The sequence below is a fragment of the Cavia porcellus genome, unplaced genomic scaffold (assembly GCF_034190915.1).
Source record: "Cavia porcellus strain 051 isolate PalLab524CR breed Dunkin Hartley unplaced genomic scaffold, mCavPor4.1 scaffold_25, whole genome shotgun sequence".
NCBI classification, from domain to species: domain Eukaryota; kingdom Metazoa; phylum Chordata; class Mammalia; order Rodentia; family Caviidae; genus Cavia; species Cavia porcellus.
Window position 1 is genome coordinate 15457627 of NW_026947508.1, and position 20739 is coordinate 15478365.

Below are 20739 nucleotides of genomic sequence, written 5' to 3' on the forward strand. Positions count from 1 at the left end.
AAGTCTTCCCTTTAAGAAAATAGTAACAGAAATCGACACACGCATGTACACACGCACGCACTTACTTTGCTGACACAGCCGTCCACCTGTTCCTGGCCAGGGGTCCACCCCATAGCCAAGCAAGTCTAAGGGACATTACTCATCAGACAGTTGGAGCTCCCCTTCAGTGACAGCTATTGTCTACAGGATGACTACCCATGACTTAGTATTTAAGGTGAAAGAAAGGAACTGGTACCCATTCTTTGTGTTAGTGTTCTGTCTTCCTTAAGTCACTGTCTTTAGGGGAATCAAAGACCGATGCAGAGGCTGGGTGAGCTGGCACATTCCTATAATCTCAGTTACTCAGGAAGCTGAGGCAGGAGGGTCACAAATTTAAAGCTTCAAAATTTTAAAAAGTGCTAAAGATGTGATTCCGCAGTAGAGCCTGCCTAGAATTTATAATATTCTGGTTTGATGCCTGGTACTGAAAAAAAAAAATTTAACAAGAGTGATCCAGGGGGGAGGTGTCCCCTAAAGTCAGCTGGCCTAAACAGTCAAAAATACTGATGAAACAAGCTGAGATGTGCACTTCTGCAAGGCAAAGTTCAACTCAAGGTTTATGATGCGACAAAGTCCATTATTAAAATGTGATTGTTTGAACCACTAAGTGTAAACATAGGTGCATAAACTTTCCAAACTTTAACATGCTATCTACTGTAAATTCACTTTGTAAATAATCGAGGCCACAAATGAGTTAGACTAGAATTTTCAAAAACATTATGTTGCATTAACAAGGTTTTCATCTAAAATTTTATTGAAATATAACACACAGGGGCTGAGGGTGTTGCTCAGTGGTAGGGCATGGTTCAGTTCTAGGGAAGCAGGGGGGAAAGGACAAAGAGATGGGAAGGGAGGAGAGAGAGAGAGACAGACAGAGAGAGAGAGAGAGAGAGAGAGAGAGAGAGAGAGAGAGAGAGAGAGAGAGATATTATTACAGAAAATTATACAAAGCATAGTGTTATTGAGATTCTGTGAGCTCTTTCCAGAGATTCTTTCCACATTCTTGTTGTTCAAAACAAAGAAATGGACCAGACCAGCAAAAACGTAGCAAAGTTTTATATTTATTAAAGGTAGGAAAGAACTCCACTGTGCAGAGTCAGAAACCTCACAGTGGCCATGAGGTTAATGGACGTCCTTTGGACACTCTCCCTGCCCCCAGTCTTCAGGCTGACGTCAGACCCAGCCATCTCAGCAAAACCTGCTTGATTTCCCACCCCAAGGACTGAAGATAGTGCTTTCTGGTCACCCCCAGGTAGAGGACTTAGGAACTGTTTTTTGCAGAGTATGTCCTGGCTCTGATTGACAGGTCACGCCCACTTGCTCAGCTGGCTGGCCATGCCCTCATCTCCCATCTCAATCAACTATACAGATATATAAATTTTCACCACATGAATGTATACAAATCAAGAAAGAGAATGTCATCAGTACTCAAAAGCTTTTTGATCCCCTTCCAGTAATTACCTTCCCAAGGGAGTCCTGACCTGAATCATTCACTATAGATCAGTATAGATTATGGTTCAAATTTTACATAAATGGAATCACACAGTATCTGCTCCTGAGTTTGCCCTCAATTCATTAGTATGTGTATAAAATATATCCATGTGTTGTACACAGCTGGAGACTGTCTACTCATATGATTGTTCAGGATTCCACTGGGGGACTATAACCACAATCTATCCAATCTACTCTACAGGGGCACTTGAGTTGTTTCCAATTTTACAGAGCATTCTTGGGGGGTGGGAGGAATATGCATGCATTTCTGTATGTCTACCCTTAGGAGAGGAATAACTGGCTTCCTATTCCTGTATCTCTGCAGTATATTTCATATTTATTTATGATTAAGAATGTAAGACTAATTATGTCATCAAGGCACAGAAACATGAGTCTGTCAGACCCATGTTTGTTCTTTAGAATATTTCTGTTGATTAGTAGTTAATTTTAATTGTATGAGTTTTATTGTATTAAACAATGAGTACTTAACAGGAAAAAAATCACAAAAATAAAGCACTGAGTTTTTAATATTACTTATAAAAATTAACATTTTCAGCATTGACTGGTTTTGGTGTACAAAGTCTAAAAAAAGAAATCACAAATAAATTCCTATATGAACTGCAATGAAAGTACCAATCGCACTCTATAAAAGCATGATCTTTACTTCAATTATCACACCTAAGACAGTCTGTACACATGACAATAGTGCATTGCACATACATGCATTGCTTACACTGACAGCACACACTTTTGCTTTCCTGGCCTTTTTGTAAGACATACTTGACATGTCAGTGGTCTTACTATTTTGTCAGAAGATTCCTATATAATACACTGTGAAGTTCACAGGAACATAAAATATCAATTAAAATAATTAAATTCTTGTTTTTGGGACACAGTCTCTCTATGTAGCTCAGATTGGCCTTGAACTCACTATGTAACCCAGAGTGGTCTTGAGCTCATGGTGATCCTCCTGCCTCAGTCTCCCAAGTGCTGGGATTAAAGGCATCAAATTACTAAATTCTTAATATATCTTGTGCATTTAGAATAGACATCAGCATTTCACACCAGCTGAGCACTTGCTTACAAAACCTAAAAGATAACATCAGAAGTAAATTCCCATATGGACTACAATGAAAATACCAATAGGACTCTACCACTAAATATACCTTGCTTCAATTGACACTTAAGCCTTCATACACAAAAACTGCATGTTCCACACACAAGTATCGCTTACACTGAGAGCATGCATGTTTTGTTCTCCTGTACTTTCGTGTAGGGCACAGTCGACATCTTTGTTTGCCAGCTGTTGTAGCAGGTCTTTGTGATCCTGCACCTGCCTGTTTACCTGTCAGTTAACCAGGGTGTTCCATAATTTTTTTCCATAGTTCTCTGAACAGAAACATGTTAGTTTTCCTCTTCTGTAAATGATCTTTTGTGAGTTCCAGTACCAATTCTCTAAGAAAATTTCTCCATAATATTTTGCACTTCCTTTCTCTGTAAACTGTCAAACTATTTATACCACACGTTTAGGTTTGAGTGAAACACAACCATCAGCCAATGCTTTGTGTTTCAAGTGACATCACACTATATAACTGTTATATGGCATATAACTATAAGTTATATGCTATATAACTCATCAAAAACATCTACTCCACCTTCGTTTTGTTGTTGAAAGTTGCCATCTCAGGCTTCTATTTTGTTGAGGTTTCCCTATAAATGTTTTTAGCAATACTGGTTTTTCTTTGCCATATATGAAGCCAATGTAGTATCTTTCTGAAACCCAAAGATTGTACTATACAATTCTGTTTTGAAATTGAAACATTCCATTTGAAACGTCTGCTTTATTCCTGTGGACAGTTCCTGTGCTGGCCAATTGTACTCTACTAGCAAATGTGACATCAGTTGGAAACTGAGATAAACCGATTTTTTTGCTTGTTTTTTTAAAACCAATTGTTGTCACATTCTGATTAGTTTAAGAGAGAAAAGCAACAAGTCTGTTTATAAAATCACATGAAGAAGATTCCAATGGCTGAATTCTAGCATAAATGTCTAAATTAAATGCATAATGTCTTTGCATCTACAAGGGCATACATTTTCGTCATATTTTGACCCATTGTTTTTCCATATCTTTTACATTCCTGTGATCATAAGAAATCTGTGCCAAGTACAGCACACCTACAAATACTTTCAGTGTAGCTAGTGAGCTGTCATAATAAATACATTTTTAATATGGCGATGGGTGCATATAGAACATTTTGTGTGCATTTCAGCCTGTGTGTATTTCATAGCATCTTGTAGCATTCTATCGATTACAATTTCCAACACTGAGTGGCAGTGCTATCCAGCATGTTTCACCCCTGCCAAGACCTACACTGTTTTCAGATCTTCTTCTAACATTGCATTGCCCCATTTGGTTGTGTGTCCATTTCGCAGTATTTTGACTAAAATAGGTTCTCATGTTGCTACTTTTTGGGGGGGGGGTCTTTTTCTTTTTTATCGGTACCGGGGATCGAACTCATGACCACACCCTTGCAAGGCAGGTGCTTATGCCGCTGAGCTAAATCCCCAGCCCCTATTTTCTTCATCATCTGAATCACGGAGGTCTGTATGCCCTGTGCTTTTATCAGTTAATTCTTGCTCTGTTTCACTGTCAGAGCAGCTTTGGCTCACATGGCCAATATCAAAGTCATCATCATCATCCACTCACCCCACTCTTCTGGTATAAAAACATGTATTTTACCATAATGGGTCACCTTTATCATCCATGCATGTGTAATCTGATGTTTCACTCAACTTCCCCCAAAACTTGCTAATATGGTTTTTCATGTGTCATTGTATGGAATTGGACTACTTTAACCAGAAAAAACAAAAGTAAACTTCATTTTTAACAAATCTTGGAGTGGTGTGGGTCTCTCAGACCCTCTGTGATGTTTGAGTAAACATACACAAAACTAGTTTGCTGGAGCACAAAGGTGGGACCAAATCCTATTCTGCCACTTTTGCACATATGCACACTCCTTGGGGTTCATCATAACACGAGTAAACACATAGTTTGCTTCCTGAACCCCTCAGGGAAAGATACTGAGACCATAGCTGGCTACTATAAAGCTAAAGTACAAATTTACAGTAGAAATGGAAGGGATGGACCCAAGCTTATCTCCCTAGTTAAGTTCACCAATTCAAAGATGGACCTTTTTGCAGGTGCCTGACATTTACATGCAAGCTTCTTATGCCCACTGGGGAAAAAAAAAAAAAAACAGATAAGCTCTGAGATAAGTAAGTTAGGCTGTGCCTTTCTACTAAAGCTAGCTGATACACCTCTCAAACCAGATGTCTCCTTGTTCAGGAGTTTACCTAATTATACACAGCGATACAAGGCTACGTCTGCGATTTTTTTTTTTTTTTATGTTTCAGGGCTTTTTATCCTTAATCTGCCTTCTGTGAAATAGAGGTACCCAAGATTGCAGGAACATTTGAAAAAAGCAGTGCCACAAAATGGAACTCAGCTCTGGGATGACTTATTCCCTAGTTAAAGAATAACTCACAGAACAGATAAATTGTGTAGACTTTGTTTGGATCCCAATCTGAGTAATACAAAATGAGAAAATGGGGAAATCTAAGTGTTGCATGGGTATTGAATACTATGCAGTATCTTTGTAGAAATCATAATAATTTTGTTTTTAAAATAGTTCTCACCTTTTAGATATTGAAGTATTTACAAGTTAAATAATACTGTCCAGAATCTGCTTTAAAATAGAAGGGATAAAGTTTAGGTTTAAAAAAAAAAGAGGGGTATTTGTTGGTAATTGTTGTCGCTGGATGCTGAGTATGTGGGGTTCACTGTAAACTCTATCATGTGTATATCTGAAAACTCCCATTTAACTGGGCGTGGTAGCACACTCCTGTAATCCCAGCACTCGGGAGGCTGAGGCAAGAGAATCTTTTGCAAGTTCAAGACCAGCCTGAGCTACAAAGTGAGCCCAAGGCCAGCCTGAACTGCATAGCAAGACTCTGTCTCGAAAAAAGAAAAGAAAAAGAACAAAATTCCCATTTAATGAAAAAAGGACAAGGGAAAAAAAGCTCAGTTGGTGAGTATCCGTTATCAGGTCCCCTAACAGCAGGTTTGGGTAACCGGTCTCTGTCATTTATAAATTCTGTGACTTCTGCACACATGCACACTCCCTGCCATTCCCCACAAACAAACGGCAAGCTTCCTAATGTCTTGGCTCACCGTCCCTTAAACTGGCGTTTGGCTGAGATTTCCTGGGATGGAAAGAAGCCCTAGGACTATGGACATGCAACGTGAAAAGCACTGAAAAGACAAAGAATTCAACAGTCAAAGGGCCGCAAATTTTAATCTTAGCTCTGATACTTGCCTGTGACACTGAACACTGTCCTATCTACCCAGCTACACACACACACATATTTTTAAAGACAAGAGTAGCTCAGACTGGCCTCAAACTCACAGCCACCCTCCTGCCTCAGTATCCCGCGCACTGGGATTACAGGCGTGCTCCGCCATACCCAGTAGCCTTTATTTATAAAAATGACATTTGTCTCGTTGATAGGAAAATTAAAAGCTGTAACTGGTCTGGCACGGTAAATAATAAATACTACTTTTCTTTCTTAATTTCCCAATTTTGCTCATACTAGGAGGACCTGGCAACCTTCCACCTGGGTCATCAAAACACCTACCAGCCAGAGACCCAGGCGGCAAGGTGCGCGCACAGCGCCCTCGCGCGCCCAGCCGGGGAACCGCCGCGGGAGTCGCTCCGCCCACCAGCGACCGCGGCTGCGCGAAGAAACCCGCCCCCGAAGTTTGTTGTTGTCCAGTGTCCCGGTCGCGGCGCCACCATGGCGTTGCGACAAGCGCTGGGCCGCGGCCTGCACCTGGGTCGAGCGCTTGTGCTGCGCTTCACTGCGAAGCCCGGCGCGGCCTACGCCTGGGGGCGGCCAGGCCCGGCGGCGGGATGGGGTCGGGGAGAGCTCCCGGGCCGAGCCGCAGTGCTCGGCGCACAGGCTCGGGGACTCGGGCTGCGGCTCCCCGATCGCTACCGCTTCTTCCGCCAGTCGGTGGCCGGGCTGGCGGCGCGACTCCAGCGGCAGTTCGTGGCGCGGGCCCGAGGCGGCGCGGGCCCCTGCGGCCGAGCGGTGTTTCTGGCCTTTGGGCTGGGCCTGGGCCTCATCGAGGAGAAGCAGGCGGAGAGCAGGCGGGCGGCCTCTGCGTGCCGCGACATCCAGGTGCGCGCGGCCGGGGGCGGGGCACCGAATGGGCGTGTCCTAAGGTGGGTGTGGCTAACTCAGGGGCGGGATTGGTGGACGGTCCCTGAGCCGGGGTTGGCTGGACTGTGGTTGGGGGCGGACCCTAAACCAGGATGGGGCGGAACCGGGGAGGGCAGGTGTGGCCTCCCGCCCCTATCACATGACTTAGGGACGGGTCTATAAAGGAGCTCTGAGCCCTGCGATGTGGCCGGATTGGGAGTGTGGGCGTGGTGGGGGGGGGTCAGTACCCCGGCTGAAATAAATGAGTGAGTGGATCTTGGTTAGGAATGAGAACGTGGTTCTCAAGAGGGACGGAGCTTTGCCAGCAGATGGTGCAGGTGGGTGGGAGGAGGTTAAAGTCCTTGAAAATAACCAGTTGAGATTGACTTGGCGAGCAACAAAAAAATTACTGTATCCACTCCCATTTTCTTCAGGGTTTCCTTTCTTCAAACAGTATGTTTGGGAAGTGTGCTGCTGCTTCCAGCACCAGTTGCATCATGGCAAATGGCTTTGTGTGAATTTTCTAAAACGTTAATGTTGAGGTAGCTGTTATCCCTAATTTGTAGAGGAGGGCATGTACAGAGAGGTGACCTGACTTGCCCAGACTTTACTAATAAATGTGGTGCCTGAAATCTGTGCCGTCAACCACTGATCCAGGCTTCTTAGGCTAGCCAAATGTTTAGTCAGTGACTGCTGAAACTGCAATAAAAACTACCAGCGGCAAGAAAACAGCAGACCTAACGTTTTAATTAACTGCCGTAGAGTTATCACTGTCGACTGGATACTTAGGGGCTCTCAGGCTTTTTAGATGTTTAAATAGCTTCACCAAACTCTAGAGTAGTCAGGTTTTCCAGACAAACAGAACCAGTAGGGTGTGTATATTTAGAGAGAGGGATTTATTTTAAGAACTTGGCTCGCTATGGGCTGGCAAGTCTAAAATCTGGAAGGCAAGCTAGCAGGGCCGGCTGCTGACTCGGGACCAGAGCCACTCTACAATGCACTCTACAATCCACTCTGGTGGCTGTGGCTGCCAGAATTCCACCCTCTTCTGTAAGGTTTCCCAGGAACCACTTCGTTGAGTAAGTGCAGCCCTGCATTTCACAAGTAGGGTCAACAGGGAAGAGGAGGTGACACACACAAGGACACAGCAAGCTAAGGACAAGGCAGCCTCCGTGTTTCCTGGCTCCCAGCCCAATTCGTGTTTCTCTTCAGCAGAGGGTCTCGATTTGAGCTCTTCCCAATTTGGACCGACGGGTGAGGTCTAGCCTGGTAGCCAGCCCCTCTTCTTCCTGTTTCTTGTTGCCAGTTAGGCAACAGAAACTAAGAATGGAAAATTTTTAATAAATCCTACATAACACTAAGGAGATTTTTTTTTCTTTTTACTAAAATTAACTCCCCTGAGTTATATCTTGAAATTTTTAGTTGCTCATTAATTTCACATTGAAAAATCAGGCATTTGACTTCATTTCTCTTGATTTTGTTTTTGTTTTTTGGTACCAGGGATCCAACTCACGACTTTGGGCTTGGCAAGCAGGCACTCATGCCCTGAGCTAAATCCCCAGCCTTGACTTCTTTTGAACAAAGTCACCAGATTTGATTATTCTGGTCGTACCAAAATTCCCATTTTGTGTCAGACTGGAATAAAATCATAGCTGTTCTCTATTCCTAGATGGAGGCCTGTTTAAAAAGAAACAAGCACAAACAGGAAGAACAAACTCAGACTGAGAGTAGCTCTGTAGTAGAGTGCTTGCCTACCATGTACAGGACCCTAGGTTTGATCCCAGCATCAAAAAAGAAAGAAATCAAATCCTGTCATAAGTGAGTGATAACATAAAATGGAAAATAATTTAGCAGTTTCTTATAGCACTGTGTATTTAACATATACTCTTTCCTTGTAGTCATGAACATTAACCGAAGACATTTAAACCACGTTCATACAAAAACCTATACACGGGACTGGGGATTTAGCTCAGCGGCATAAGCGCCTGCCTTGGAAGCAGGCAGTCGTGAGTTTGATCCCTGGTACCGATAAAAAGGAAAAAGACCAAAAAAAAAAAAAACCTATACACAAGCACCTGCTATGGAAAAAGTATGGTGATTCCTCAAAAAATTAAAAACAAAATTACTGTATTCAGAAATTCTGCTTCTGAGTGTATACCCAAAATAATTGACAGCGGGGACATTAACAGATATTTATAAGGCCATATTCATAGCAGCTTTATTTACAATAGTCAGGAGATGAAAGTGGCCTAGGTGTCCATGACTGGAAAACAGGCAAAGAACATATGTATTTGCACACAGTAGAATGTTACAATTCTTCCTTAAAAGGGAAGGAAATTCTGATCTGTGTAGTGACAAGGGCCAACCTGGAAGACAGCGGTGTAAGGTTCCACTCACGAGGTTCCCAGAATAGATTCAGAGACAGGAAGGACAGCAGTGGCTCCAAGGGGTGGGGAGAGAGAAGACGGAGGGGTACTGTTTCCTGGACACTGAGTTTTGTTCTGTGCGTCGAGAACAAGGTGTGGAGATGGATGGTGAGGGCTGCACAAGTGTGGAAGTGCGTGATGCTGCTAAACAGTAAAGCTAAGGATGGGTAAAAGCATGGTGGTCAGCTTTCTGTTACTATATGAAAATACTTGGTAAAGGTAGCTTGAAGGGCAAAGGGTGGTTTTGGCTCATGGTGCAGAGCTTTCAGTCCATAGCTGCTCAGTTCCCTTGCGTCTGGCCCTGCATTGAGGCCAAGCAGCACAGACTGGCAGGCAGGAAAAAGCCAGGGACAGGATGTAGCCCTCAGGGGCACAGCCCAGGACTCACTCCCAGTAACCAGAGCCACTTCCTGAGTTTACACCAGGTTATGAACCATGAGTGGATTAATGCACGGATAAATCAGAGCTTGGTGGTCTCATCACCTTCCAAATGCCCCTTTGGGGGACATTTTAGATCCAAACCACAACAAATGATAAATTTTATGTCATAAACTGGAAGAGGTTTTTTATGCTTGTAGTCTCAGTGCTCAGGAGACTGAGGCAGGAGGATCACCATGAGTTCAAAGCCAGCCTGAACTACAGCCTGAGACCATTTCTCAGAAACAAAAAAAAGAAAAAATTAAAAACTGTGTCTTATTCTCAAAATCATGGTTGAAGTAGGGTTAATCTATAAAATTTTGCTTCTGCTCCATGGAATTTATAAAGTCTATTAGCTGCCAGGTATGATGGTATATTTGGGAGGCTAAAGTGGGATTGCCATGAGTTTAAGGCCATGCTAGACTACATAGTGAGTTCAAGGTAAACCTGAAAAGAAAAAACAAACAAACAAACAAGAAAATGCAACTTACTGGCAAGGGAAGCTAAAGAAGATTAGACTTCTTTTTTTTTGAGTCAGGGCCTTGCTATGTAATTGAAACTGGCCTCAAACTCAAGGCAGTCCTGCCTCAGCCTCCAAGATGCTGGGATTACAGCTGTGTGCTGCCACTCCTGGTTTAGACTCTCATTCTTATTATAAGGTTCAGAGTGACAGTGCTAGGTACAGCTACTAAGTGCTTTAGGAATTCTCCAAAAGAAATTCTCCAGATGACCTGTGGGCTGGGTTGTCATGGTGGCCACTGTCGAGGAAGGCACTTGAGTTGGGTTTGATGGGAGGGTAGAGATGTCCAGGCAGAGCAAGACCCAGGGCATAAGGGACGCAGGGGATGGGATGGTGTGAGCAGGAGACCAGAGAGAAGTGGTGGAAAGCCGAGTGCTGCCATGCACAGCCCAGCCTGGCAGAGTTCCAGGACAAGGCGCGATTGTCTCTTGGTATCCACAGGATATTGGTTCCAGGATCTCCCTCAGATACCAAAAGCCATGGATGCTCAAGTCCCTTATGGCATAGCATTTGCATAGGAGCTGCCTATATCCTCCTGTAAACCATCTCCAGGTAACTTACAGTGCCCTTACAGGTAACTGTAAGTTACCTCCAGGTGACTTACAGTGTAACATAAGTGCCATGCAAATACCATAGTGCATTATTTGTAGACGAATGACAAGAAAACATTCTGTACATGTTCGGTACAGTTGCAACTTTTTTTCAAATATTTCCCATCCACAGTTGCTGAATCATAGATGCAGAGCCTGCAGACATGGAGGGCAGACAGTATTGGGTAGCCTGGGGGAGGGGTTGGGATAGGAGAAATACATGAAGGCAGTGTGGGGAGAACTGGCCCAGAGGCAGGGAAGGGACCATGTGATTGCAGAGAACGTGCCCTGTAGGCACTGTCTTGGTGAGTACCAGATGCCCCTAGCACTGTGGGTGGCTGACCAGGTATTTGGAAAGGAAGAGCTCACCAGTTAGACCATTGGAGGACAGAGGTGGAGCCTGGGTGGTACAAAATGACATCACCACTGCTACCAGAAGCGGGGAACAGCCTGGAGTTTGGGAAATGGGCCATCCGTCCCAGCACCCACACCCCATCTGTTCCTGTCAGAAATCTCACGTGCAGGCCCATTACCTTTCCAAACTGTGCTTTCTGTGAAGATAGCACTCAGTGATTCAGGTCATAGCTACTCCTGCTCTCACCCCTCCCTGCCAATGCCACCCGGGGTCCCTGTGGATCCCATAGCCCTGGTGGTCATCCCGGAGCTGTCAGACTGTCTTTGTGAATCTGTATCTGAAGTCAGACTGCCCAAGGCTACAGGGAGAGACTGCCCACAAAGGCAGCTGGCAGACCCGGAAGTTCTCACCTGCTTGCTGACTCCCAGTGCTGGGTCCGATGTGCTCTGATCACTGCACGGCACAGAGTGGGTAAAATTTTATTCCAAGTAAAGACAGAGGCAGGACCTGCACCTACAGCGAGCAGTCAGACCGAATGTGGCTGTCACGATGACTCTCAGTGCTACCCAGCCTCACCGTATTTCTCTCCTCTGCCTTTACCTAGAGCCTCCTGGCTCATGGTGATTTTTGGTTTCCTCCCAGGCCATTTTTACCCAGAAAAGCAAGCCAGTTCCTGACCCGCTGGACACACGACGCTGGCAGGGCTTCCAGCTAGAGGACTATCTGATAGGACAGTCCCTCGGCAAGGGCTGCAGCGCTGCCGTATATGAAGCCACTGTAGCTGCATTGCCCCAGCACCTGGAGAAGACAGAGGGCACCAGGCCGCTGCCAGGGAGCGGCCCAGATGTCATCTCACAGGGAGAGGAGGAGCAGACTCCAGGGACCCCTGCCTTTCCCCTTGCCATCAAGATGATGTGGAACATCTCGGTAAGGACTGGGGCTGTCTACTTGCAATTGTGCATTTCTCCAAGTGCTCAGCTAAGTGGACCTGGTGGAGTTTTTTCCTTAGAGTAGATAGAAAAGGACACAGATTCTCCACAGAAAGTGTACTCTGTGGTTAGGCTTCCTCACTCGTTTACATGAGATTCTGAAGCTGCATGTTTCAAATTGTGTCCACAGGGCTGGGGATTTAGCTCAGCGGCATAAGCGCCTGCCTTGCAAGCAGGCAGTCGCGAGTACGATCCCCGATCTCTGGTGATGATAAAAAGGAAAAAGACAAAAAAAAAAAAAAAAAAAAAAAAAAAGAAAGAAAGAAAGAAACAAATTGTGTCCACAGCTTATCTGGGGATCAGGCTCAAAGGCAGATTTGGATTCAGCAGGCCAGGGGTGGAGCCTGAAAGTCTGGATTCTGTCCACCAAGTTCCTAGGTGATGCCCGGCCCACTGGTCTGTGAACCACACTCTGAGGAGCTACGATCAGTCATACGGCTGACCTCTCCTTCCCTCCTCTCCTGCCATGACTTAACCTCCCTGGAGAAGAAGGGCCAGGCACCTGTCCTGCAAACTCCCCCTCAGCACCCCTCCCCGCCCCGTGGTCAAAGCTTCCTTGTCATCTCCCTGCTGTCAGCTCTTGGAAGGGCTAAAGGCCTTGGGGCATTGAAGAGCATCTCCCCCAACAAAATCAGAGATTTCCATCTGTTTAATGTCTTTACTTTGCCATTATAAGATAAGTTCAGGAAATTCGTCAAGATCCAGTGCATTTTTTATTGCCCAGAGCATCCCTCCAAGCCTAAGATGGACAGAGCCATGCAGCTCATGCTGGACACTACAGTGCAGTTTCTTTTTCATATTTTTTTTTTTGAGGCAGTGTTTCACTATGGAATTCAAGCTGGCTTTGAACTCTCTTTGTAGTCCAGGCTGGCCTCCATTCTCAGTGATCCTCCTGCCTTAGCCTTCCAAGTTCTGGAAGCGTGTGCCACTGTACCTAGCAAGTCTCTTGTTTTGATTTTGGGTGCAAAGGTAATTAGACTGTTGCACTCCATGCTGGGGAAATAGCTAACAAGTCATCAAATCCTTAGCCTGTAAAAAATCCCACCCTAGCTTCTGATTTCCCATGGCAGATGTTGTGTTCACAAAAGTAAAAGTAAGGTGATTATTACAGGATCTTCCTGGTATTTATCGGTCTTCATAGGTCCTGGGAGCTATTGATAACTGGGGAAGGAAAATCAGGTGCTCATTCTCCTCCTGGGTTTCTGGGGGGTGGGAAGGCTGCCCTGTGATCCTGCACTGCTTAATCCAGGTGGTTTGTCAGCCTCCACTTGTCCACAGAAAGACCTGGTGGTGGTGACCAGGGCACCCCCGACAGGAAGAAGCACTCTGTGCTCTGACCATGTTGGTTGTCCTTGCGCCCTGGGCACCTTGGCTGCCGTATCTGAGGTGCAGGAAGCATCCTCCAGCTTGACACGGAGAGCACCTCCTGTCTTTCTCCTATGGGGAACTCGTTTTATCTTAATCCTTCGGAGAGATTATCTTATCTTGAGGGTCAAAGCCAATTCTGGGCAGCAGCTGCCTGGTCCAGATCACATGCAGGTCTTGGAACTTGCCTTCCGTCAGGACCTGTGTAACGCTGGCTCCATCCTGCTCTGTCCATCCAGGCGGGCTCTTCCAGCGAAGCCATCTTCCGCAAGATGAGCCAGGAGCTGGTGCCAGCTAGCCGAGTGGCCTTGGCTGGGGAGTATGGAGCAGTTGCGTACAGGTACCTGGGTCCCATGCCCCACCCCACCTGCCGCAGGTCTCCATTGAGACACCCCAACACCTCTCCAGCACAGCCCCATCTCGTCCGAGCTCCCCATGACATCTGCTGGGGCCAGGCAACCTCACTGCGGGTCTGATTCTCCCTCCAGCCCAGTGGCAGGAACCACACTGCATGGGGCAGGAGCCCACCAGGGTGACGCAGAAGGAGCACTAGAAGAGGACGTGTGAACTGGGCCACAGAGCTCAAGGGTCAGGGCAGGGGTCTTGCTTTCAGCGTCATCTGGCCTCTCCGCTGGGCCCCGCTGTGTTCTCTCTACCCTTAGCATCCTTATTTCCTCCCCTGTGGCTGGTCGTTGCTGTTGACTGTTGGCTCGAACCTGTGACCCAGGGAAGCCCTGGGATGTTCTCCTACCTCGGCTCCATTCTTCTTCACCACATTCCCAAAGAGAGACTCTACCTCCCCTGCCTCCTGTCCCACTGACCATCTGTTCTCCGGTGTGCCTGGAGCCACAGTGCCCCTGGTGCAGATGCCCACCCTCCGTCCAGTCAGCTTTGGTTGAGGGGCAGAGCTGGCATAGCCTTCAGGGCCACCTGATGCAACATCCAGCCAGTGTCTTCCTCAGCAGGTTTGTGGGTGTGGGGCTTAAGCAGGAGGAGAGGCAGGACAGCTGCTAACTGCATGTGTCCATTTCCGCGTTCAGCAGTGATGATGCTGGAACCTGGAACCATGGAAACAATTTAAGCAGGATCCCTGTCCTTAATTACTTAGTTAGTGTCCCTTTCCTGCTAGATCGCAAACCCATGAGGACAGGGCTCTGGCCTGCTCCTGCCTGGCTCCATAGCATGCTAGCACAGTGTTCAGTATCTTGTGTGATAACAGTAAATGTTCATTGAGTCAAGCCAGTAGTGGTGACTGCCAGTATTTGCTGAGTGCTTCCTCTGCTGACCATGATTCTAGGCACTTGAGGTGTGTTACCAGCACTATGCAGTGCCCCCCTGACTTATCCCTTAGCACTTGGCTCTAATCCCAGAGAAGATGAGTGACTAGGCCAGGAACTCACAGTGGCAGACCTGGAATTCAAAGCTAGCCTGACTCCAGGTCCCTTGACTACCATGTTCTGCCACATCGACGGATGGATGGACAGATGGACAGATGGACGGGTGGGCTGAAAGATGAAGTAGGGGCATGACCAGTTGGTGAGTCTCCTCAGTAGATTTTGGTCCCCAGCACCATGTAAAATACCCAAAACATAGCAGACCTACAGTAAATATTTGGTAACTAAGTGAGTGCAAATAGGTCCCCATTTTCTTTTCCAGTTTGCATCTCTGATGCTGGTCTCACATATCTGTCTCGTTTGACTGAACAGAAAATCCAGAGGAGGTCCGAAGCAGCTTGCCCCACACCCCAACATTATCCGCGTCTTCCGGGCCTTCACCTCCTCAGTGCCACTGCTGCCGGGGGCCCTCACTGACTACCCAGATGTGCTGCCCCCTCATCTCCACCCTGAAGGTCTAGGCCATGGACGCACCCTGTTCCTCGTTATGAAGAAGTAAGTGGCAGGGTATGGTGGGACCTGGGAGCTGCTTTGCCTTCCCAGTGGGAGCACCTCTGTTGCTGGAGCGCTTCCCTGGCTTGAGAGGAACCTAGCCAGGTGGCAGGTGTGTGCTCCCCTAAATAGCACTTCCCCATTAGGGTGACTTCTCTGGGAAACAAAAGTCCCCTTCCTCCCGAGCACCCTTGTCATCCAGTGCTTTGCATATGCCTATTGCCCATTGCCCCTTCTCCATAGCTTACCTGCCCATGGAGACACCCCGTCTTCCTCACCCCTGGAGCCATCGATCTCTGCTGTACTGGTGTTTAAGGAAGCAAGCGGCTGCACGGTTATGTTGAACCCCTAGATCCTCAGCTCTGACTCCCTAGCTTTGGGATGGGGATGGGTGGTAACAGAAATGACATGCAGGAGAAAACAAATCCAGAAGCTGCAGAAAGGTGCAGAGGAAAGGATAAGTTGCTAGGGAGCGGGCTGCGTGATAGTCAGAGACCCTGTCCCCTCCCAGCTACCCCTGCACCCTGCGCCAGTATCTCCGTGTGAGCACCCCGAGCCCCCGCCTGGCCACTGTGATGCTGCTGCAGCTGTTGGAAGGTGTGGCCCATCTGGTTCAGCAGGGCATTGCGCACAGAGACCTCAAGTCCGACAACATCCTCGTGGAGCTGGACGCAGGTAGGCGCCTGTGTCCCCTCACGGCTCTCTCGGGGGTGCAGAGAGCAGGTCTGGGCTTTTCATGCTGTCCTGCCATTACATCTTCCTTTAGCTCTGTACACAAGAGGTCCCCACCCCAAACCCGGGACAGGTGACAGCACTGTGAGGGTTCCTAAGATCTTCTCTGTTGTCCAGTTATAGATTAGGAGCTTTAGAGGTGCAATTTTCCTTGAATAATAAGCAGTAGACTTTAGCTCCATAGGAAAAGCAATTTTCAAACAGTGAAAGCTGTCCAGACGCTGCCTGTAGAAATGACTTTGCCATTACTGGGCGCATTCAAGTAGAGGCCGCCTGCCTGAGATTATCATACACATTGACTTTTTGTTTGTTTGCTTGAGACAGGGTCTTGCTTTGTAGTTCAGGCTGGCCTCAAACTCATCACATCCTGGCTCAGCCTCCTAAGTACTGGGATTACAGACGTGTGCCACTATACCTGGTTTAAATTCTAAAACTAGAGATTTTAAAATAATTAAATGGCTAGAGGAACTAGCTTTTTAAAAGAACTATATGAGTCCTTTTACAAATAACTACTCCCTAATGTTTCTATTTCTTAGATTTATTGGGGCTTTAAATTCAAAACTAAGACTACTGGAGTATAAGTACCAGTAGACGTCATCTGAGCCAAACACAGCTCCTTTGGTCTTGGGACAGCTTAGGTTACTAGAATTACCTAGGTAGAGCCAGAGTCTTTTATCTAGTCCTTTGCCTGAGGACTTGACGGGCTCTTCTTCCCTGAAGCACTTCATGTCACTGGCCCCCTTGTTCTCTCTAGCAGACTCCTGATTAGGCCTTGCTGGCCTTGCTGGCCTTGCTGGCCTGCACTCCTGGATCAGCCCAGACCCTGTGAGCCCAGTTCCTCCCTGACCTGGTAGTGGTTTCTGTAGGGACCTGGGCAGCCTGCTGGAGGGAGGACGAGAGGGAGGAGGACAGTGCTCACCTCTGCCCCCTGCTTGGCAGGTGGCTGCCCCTGGCTGGTGATCTCCGATTTTGGCTGCTGCCTGGCTGATGAGAGCGTCGGCCTGCAGTTGCCTTTCCCCAGCTGGTATGTGGATCGAGGTGGGAACGGCAGCCTGATGGCTCCTGAGGTGAGTCCCACTGTGCATCCTCCACCCCCGACAGAAAGACACCCACCGCGTCCTCACAGCATGAAGGAACCGACACGAGGCTTCTTCCCTGCCACTTGGCTTTAACCAAGATGTCCACATGTGGGTTTTTCAGGCAGCCTCAGCAGGTCCTTCTGGGTTTGAGTCACAACTTGCTCAAGCCTCTGGCTCGGGTGACATGAACTATAGACTTGCCAGCATGCACATCAGTGTCACCCTCTGTTTCCCGAGCAGGTGTCCACAGCCCATCCTGGCCCCAGAGCAGTGATTGACTACAGCAAGGCTGATGCCTGGGCAGTAGGTACGATCGCCTATGAAATCTTCGGGCTCGCCAATCCCTTTTACGGCCAGGGTGGCGCCCACCTGGAAAGCCGCAGTTACCGAGAAGCTCAGCTGCCTGCCCTGCCCGAGTCAGTGCCTCCAGACGTGCGACAGCTGGTGAGGTCACTGCTCCAGCGGGAAGCCAGCAAGGTGAGGCTGCTCCCAGGCTTTGAGAGGACTGTGTGAGGGGAGACTTCACTCTGTTCACATCCCAGAGTGAAGGTCAGATCTGGGCAAGTGCTACAGTGATAGGCAGAGCCTCTGTCCCACAGAGGACAAGGCCAGAAAATGGAGTAAGATGTGAGTGTAAGCGAAGTGTTATCAGTCACCTTTCTGGCTGGAACAAAATACCTGACATACGATTGTAAGGAGAAAAGGTTGATTTTCACTCATGGTTTCCAAGGTTGAAACCCATGGTCAGCTGCATCCAGGACAGAAATACTATGGAAGGGCATGGTGGAGGGAAGCTGCTCAATGCATGGCAGCAGGAAGCAGACTTGGACGCAGCTAAAGAAAAGATGCACCCTTCAAAGAGATGCCCGTGACCCACTTCCTACAAACAGGCCCTGCTTGCTAACAGCATACTCAGCTGTGCTCAGCAGTGGGTTAATCTGCCAATGAGGCCAGCATCTCAGTACTGGTCTCTTGGGGAACATCTGTATGTAAACCACAGCATGGGAACAAGGACACTGGCCACCAAACCATGAGTCAGAATTCTGACAATCCCACTTCTTGGCTTTGCTAGTTGCTTAGAAAGTTACTCAGAGAGAAAAGGATGCATTTTGGGGGCCTAATGGTGATGGAGCATATGGAAACAACTGAGATCTAATCAGACAGGCAGATGGGAAGACATCTCCAGAGAGCAGACCTGGCCACTGTGAAATTAACATCAAGGCAAGTCTGTGTGAAGCCGTAATTGAAGTGGCAGGGATGGTCCAGGTGCAGCTGAGCAGAGCGAGCCAAGGCAGGCCTGGCTACAAGTGGCTGCTCTGCCGTTCACTGCTGCCCTCACACCGCACACGGCCTGCTGCTTGGTCACAGTGGCTGCTCGGTAGAGGCTTGTAGAGCAGCAACCCCACCCAGTTAGGAAGTGATGACAGAAGGTTCCTCGCCCCGGGCAGGACCACAGGCACATGGCCTTTTCAGTGTGGACAGTATCCCAACCATGCTTTTGCCCCCATGCACAGCTGCACACATGGCCAGTACTGGTCAGCTGGGGAAGGGGGTGGTATGAGGAGGAGCAGAGGGTGAGAGAACTGGGCTGGGAAGGCCCTGAGGACCATGCATTAGCCAAGCAGTTGTGGCTGAGCACTTGTCCAGCTGTTCTGAACTTCAGCTTCCTGTTGCAGAGACCGTCTGCCCGTGTGGCTGCAAATGTGCTTCATTTAAGCCTCTGGGGCGAAGACATTCTAGGCCTGAAGCATCTGAAATTAGACGAGATGATCGGCTGGCTTCTCCAGCAGTCCGCTGCCGCGCTGCTGGCTGACAGGCTCACAGAGAAGAGCTTCGTGGAAACAAAGCTCAAGATGTTGTTCCTCGCTAACCTGGAGTGCGAGGCGCTCTGCCAGGCGGCCCTCCTCCTCTGCGCGTGGCGGGCAGCCCTGTGAGGACTGTGCCCAGCTGGCTCGTTACTAAACAGCTTGGCTGCATCTGTGTGCTGATGGTATGTGAGTGTCGAGGGGGCTTAGCTGGGAGGTTGCGCATCAGGAGAAGCTGGAATGGGGGCTGGTCAGCCAGAGAGGGCCTCAGGTTTGGAAAACGGAAAGACATGAGTCAAAAGTTTAATCTGTAGTCAGTGACTGCAGCTGTGTGTGTCCCATAACCTGCATGGGAACTAAGCTGTCCTCCCTGTGAAATCAAGATGCTGGTCTAAACGAGGCATTGGCAAATCCTGGAGAGGGCCAGACAGATAGTACCGTAAGTTGTTACAACTGACTCTGTCATCAAAGTACAAAAGCAGCCTGACTAAACAAATGAGCACAGCTTCATTCGTGGGCCCTGAAATGTGATTTTCATCTGTCTCCAAATTTGTTTTCAACCATAAAGAAGCATAAAAACCACTTTTACTTTGCACTTGGTGACCAGATTGGCCCCTGGCCAGTTTGCCAACTCCTGGTCTAGACAAGTTCACAAAGCCTAGAAAAACTAATGCTGAACAATCACTCAGTCTCTTTTATCAGTGCTAAAGATAGCATGAAATGGCCTAGGGATATAGCCGGTGCCTGCCTGGCAAGTATAAGGTCCTGAGCTCAATTCGTGGTTCCAAAAAAAAAAAGAAAGACACCATGAGAGTTCTCTGCGTGCAGATCCCAAGGAGCCCATTCTCTGCACCAGGAGGGAAGTTACACTGGGCACCGCTGCTGACCCCAAGAGCCCCACCTTAAAACCCAGGAGCTATCCTCACAGAGCTCCCAACGTGAATGGTCAGTTTACCTGTTAGAGCATCTGTGCCCACCTTAGAGGATATCTAAGCCAAAGCAGTGGCTGTAGGTGGTGTTTATAACATTGCCTCCAGCACCAGGACTGAGCTGTGGCTGGTCTGAAAGGGGACCCTGGGGCCCAGTCAGCGTGTGCCTCCTGGCTGCCCAAGGTTTGGCAGTGAATTCAGACAGTGGCGAAGGGGCACCCGAGGAAGCATCCCTGTGGTGCTGCCTCATTAACCTGACGCCATCAACATGGTAAATGCGAATTAACAGTGTGGCATTTTAAACTCACTGATTTTCCTTTGGACTAACATTTCTTTAAAAAATTGTGAGACTCAGGCAAGTTTATAACACTGAATACATGATGTGCCAAACTAAATACCTGACTGGATGGTTCTTACACCCTCAAGGTGAGAGAATTTCAGGCAGATATCAACACTGAGGAAGAGACTTCATATATAATTTCACAAATGCTTTTTTTTTTTTTTTTTTTTTTTTTTGGTCTTTTTCGTTTTTATCGGTACGGGGGATCGAACTCATGACTGCCTGCTTGCAAGGCAGGCGCTTATGCCGCTGAGCTAAATCCCCAGCCTCCACAAATGCTTTTTAAGAACACAGCTATCACCTAAAGCAAGGTGAACTTTAACTTCAGGTGTTTCCAACCAAGCAGCTCTCCAACTGTATTTGCTCAGAGCTGTCATTCTAGACTCCCTAATTCAGGTTTCCCCACTTCCGCTCAGTGAGTTCACGGCAGCAAGACAGACCGAACTCTTGGCACAAGCAAAAGCGGCCACTGCTGTGACACCCCAGCTTTCCTGAACAGCACCCCAGAGCCAGC

General features: G+C 47.6%; 1 protein-coding gene across 1 annotated transcript; it reads left to right on the plus strand.

Annotated features, from left to right (window-relative positions):
• Window positions 1-6335: 6335 nt before the first annotated feature.
• Pink1 (PTEN induced kinase 1) lies at window positions 6336-20280 on the plus strand. The gene is made up of 8 exons (XM_003471354.5): window positions 6336-6771; window positions 11743-12027; window positions 13694-13794; window positions 15161-15343; window positions 15852-16015; window positions 17012-17139; window positions 17392-17628; window positions 18828-20280. Exons 1-8 carry the CDS (start codon window positions 6385-6387, stop codon window positions 19083-19085), a joined length of 1743 nt encoding a protein of 580 aa, XP_003471402.1. The 5' UTR covers window positions 6336-6384; the 3' UTR covers window positions 19086-20280.
• Window positions 20281-20739: the final 459 nt, after the last annotated feature.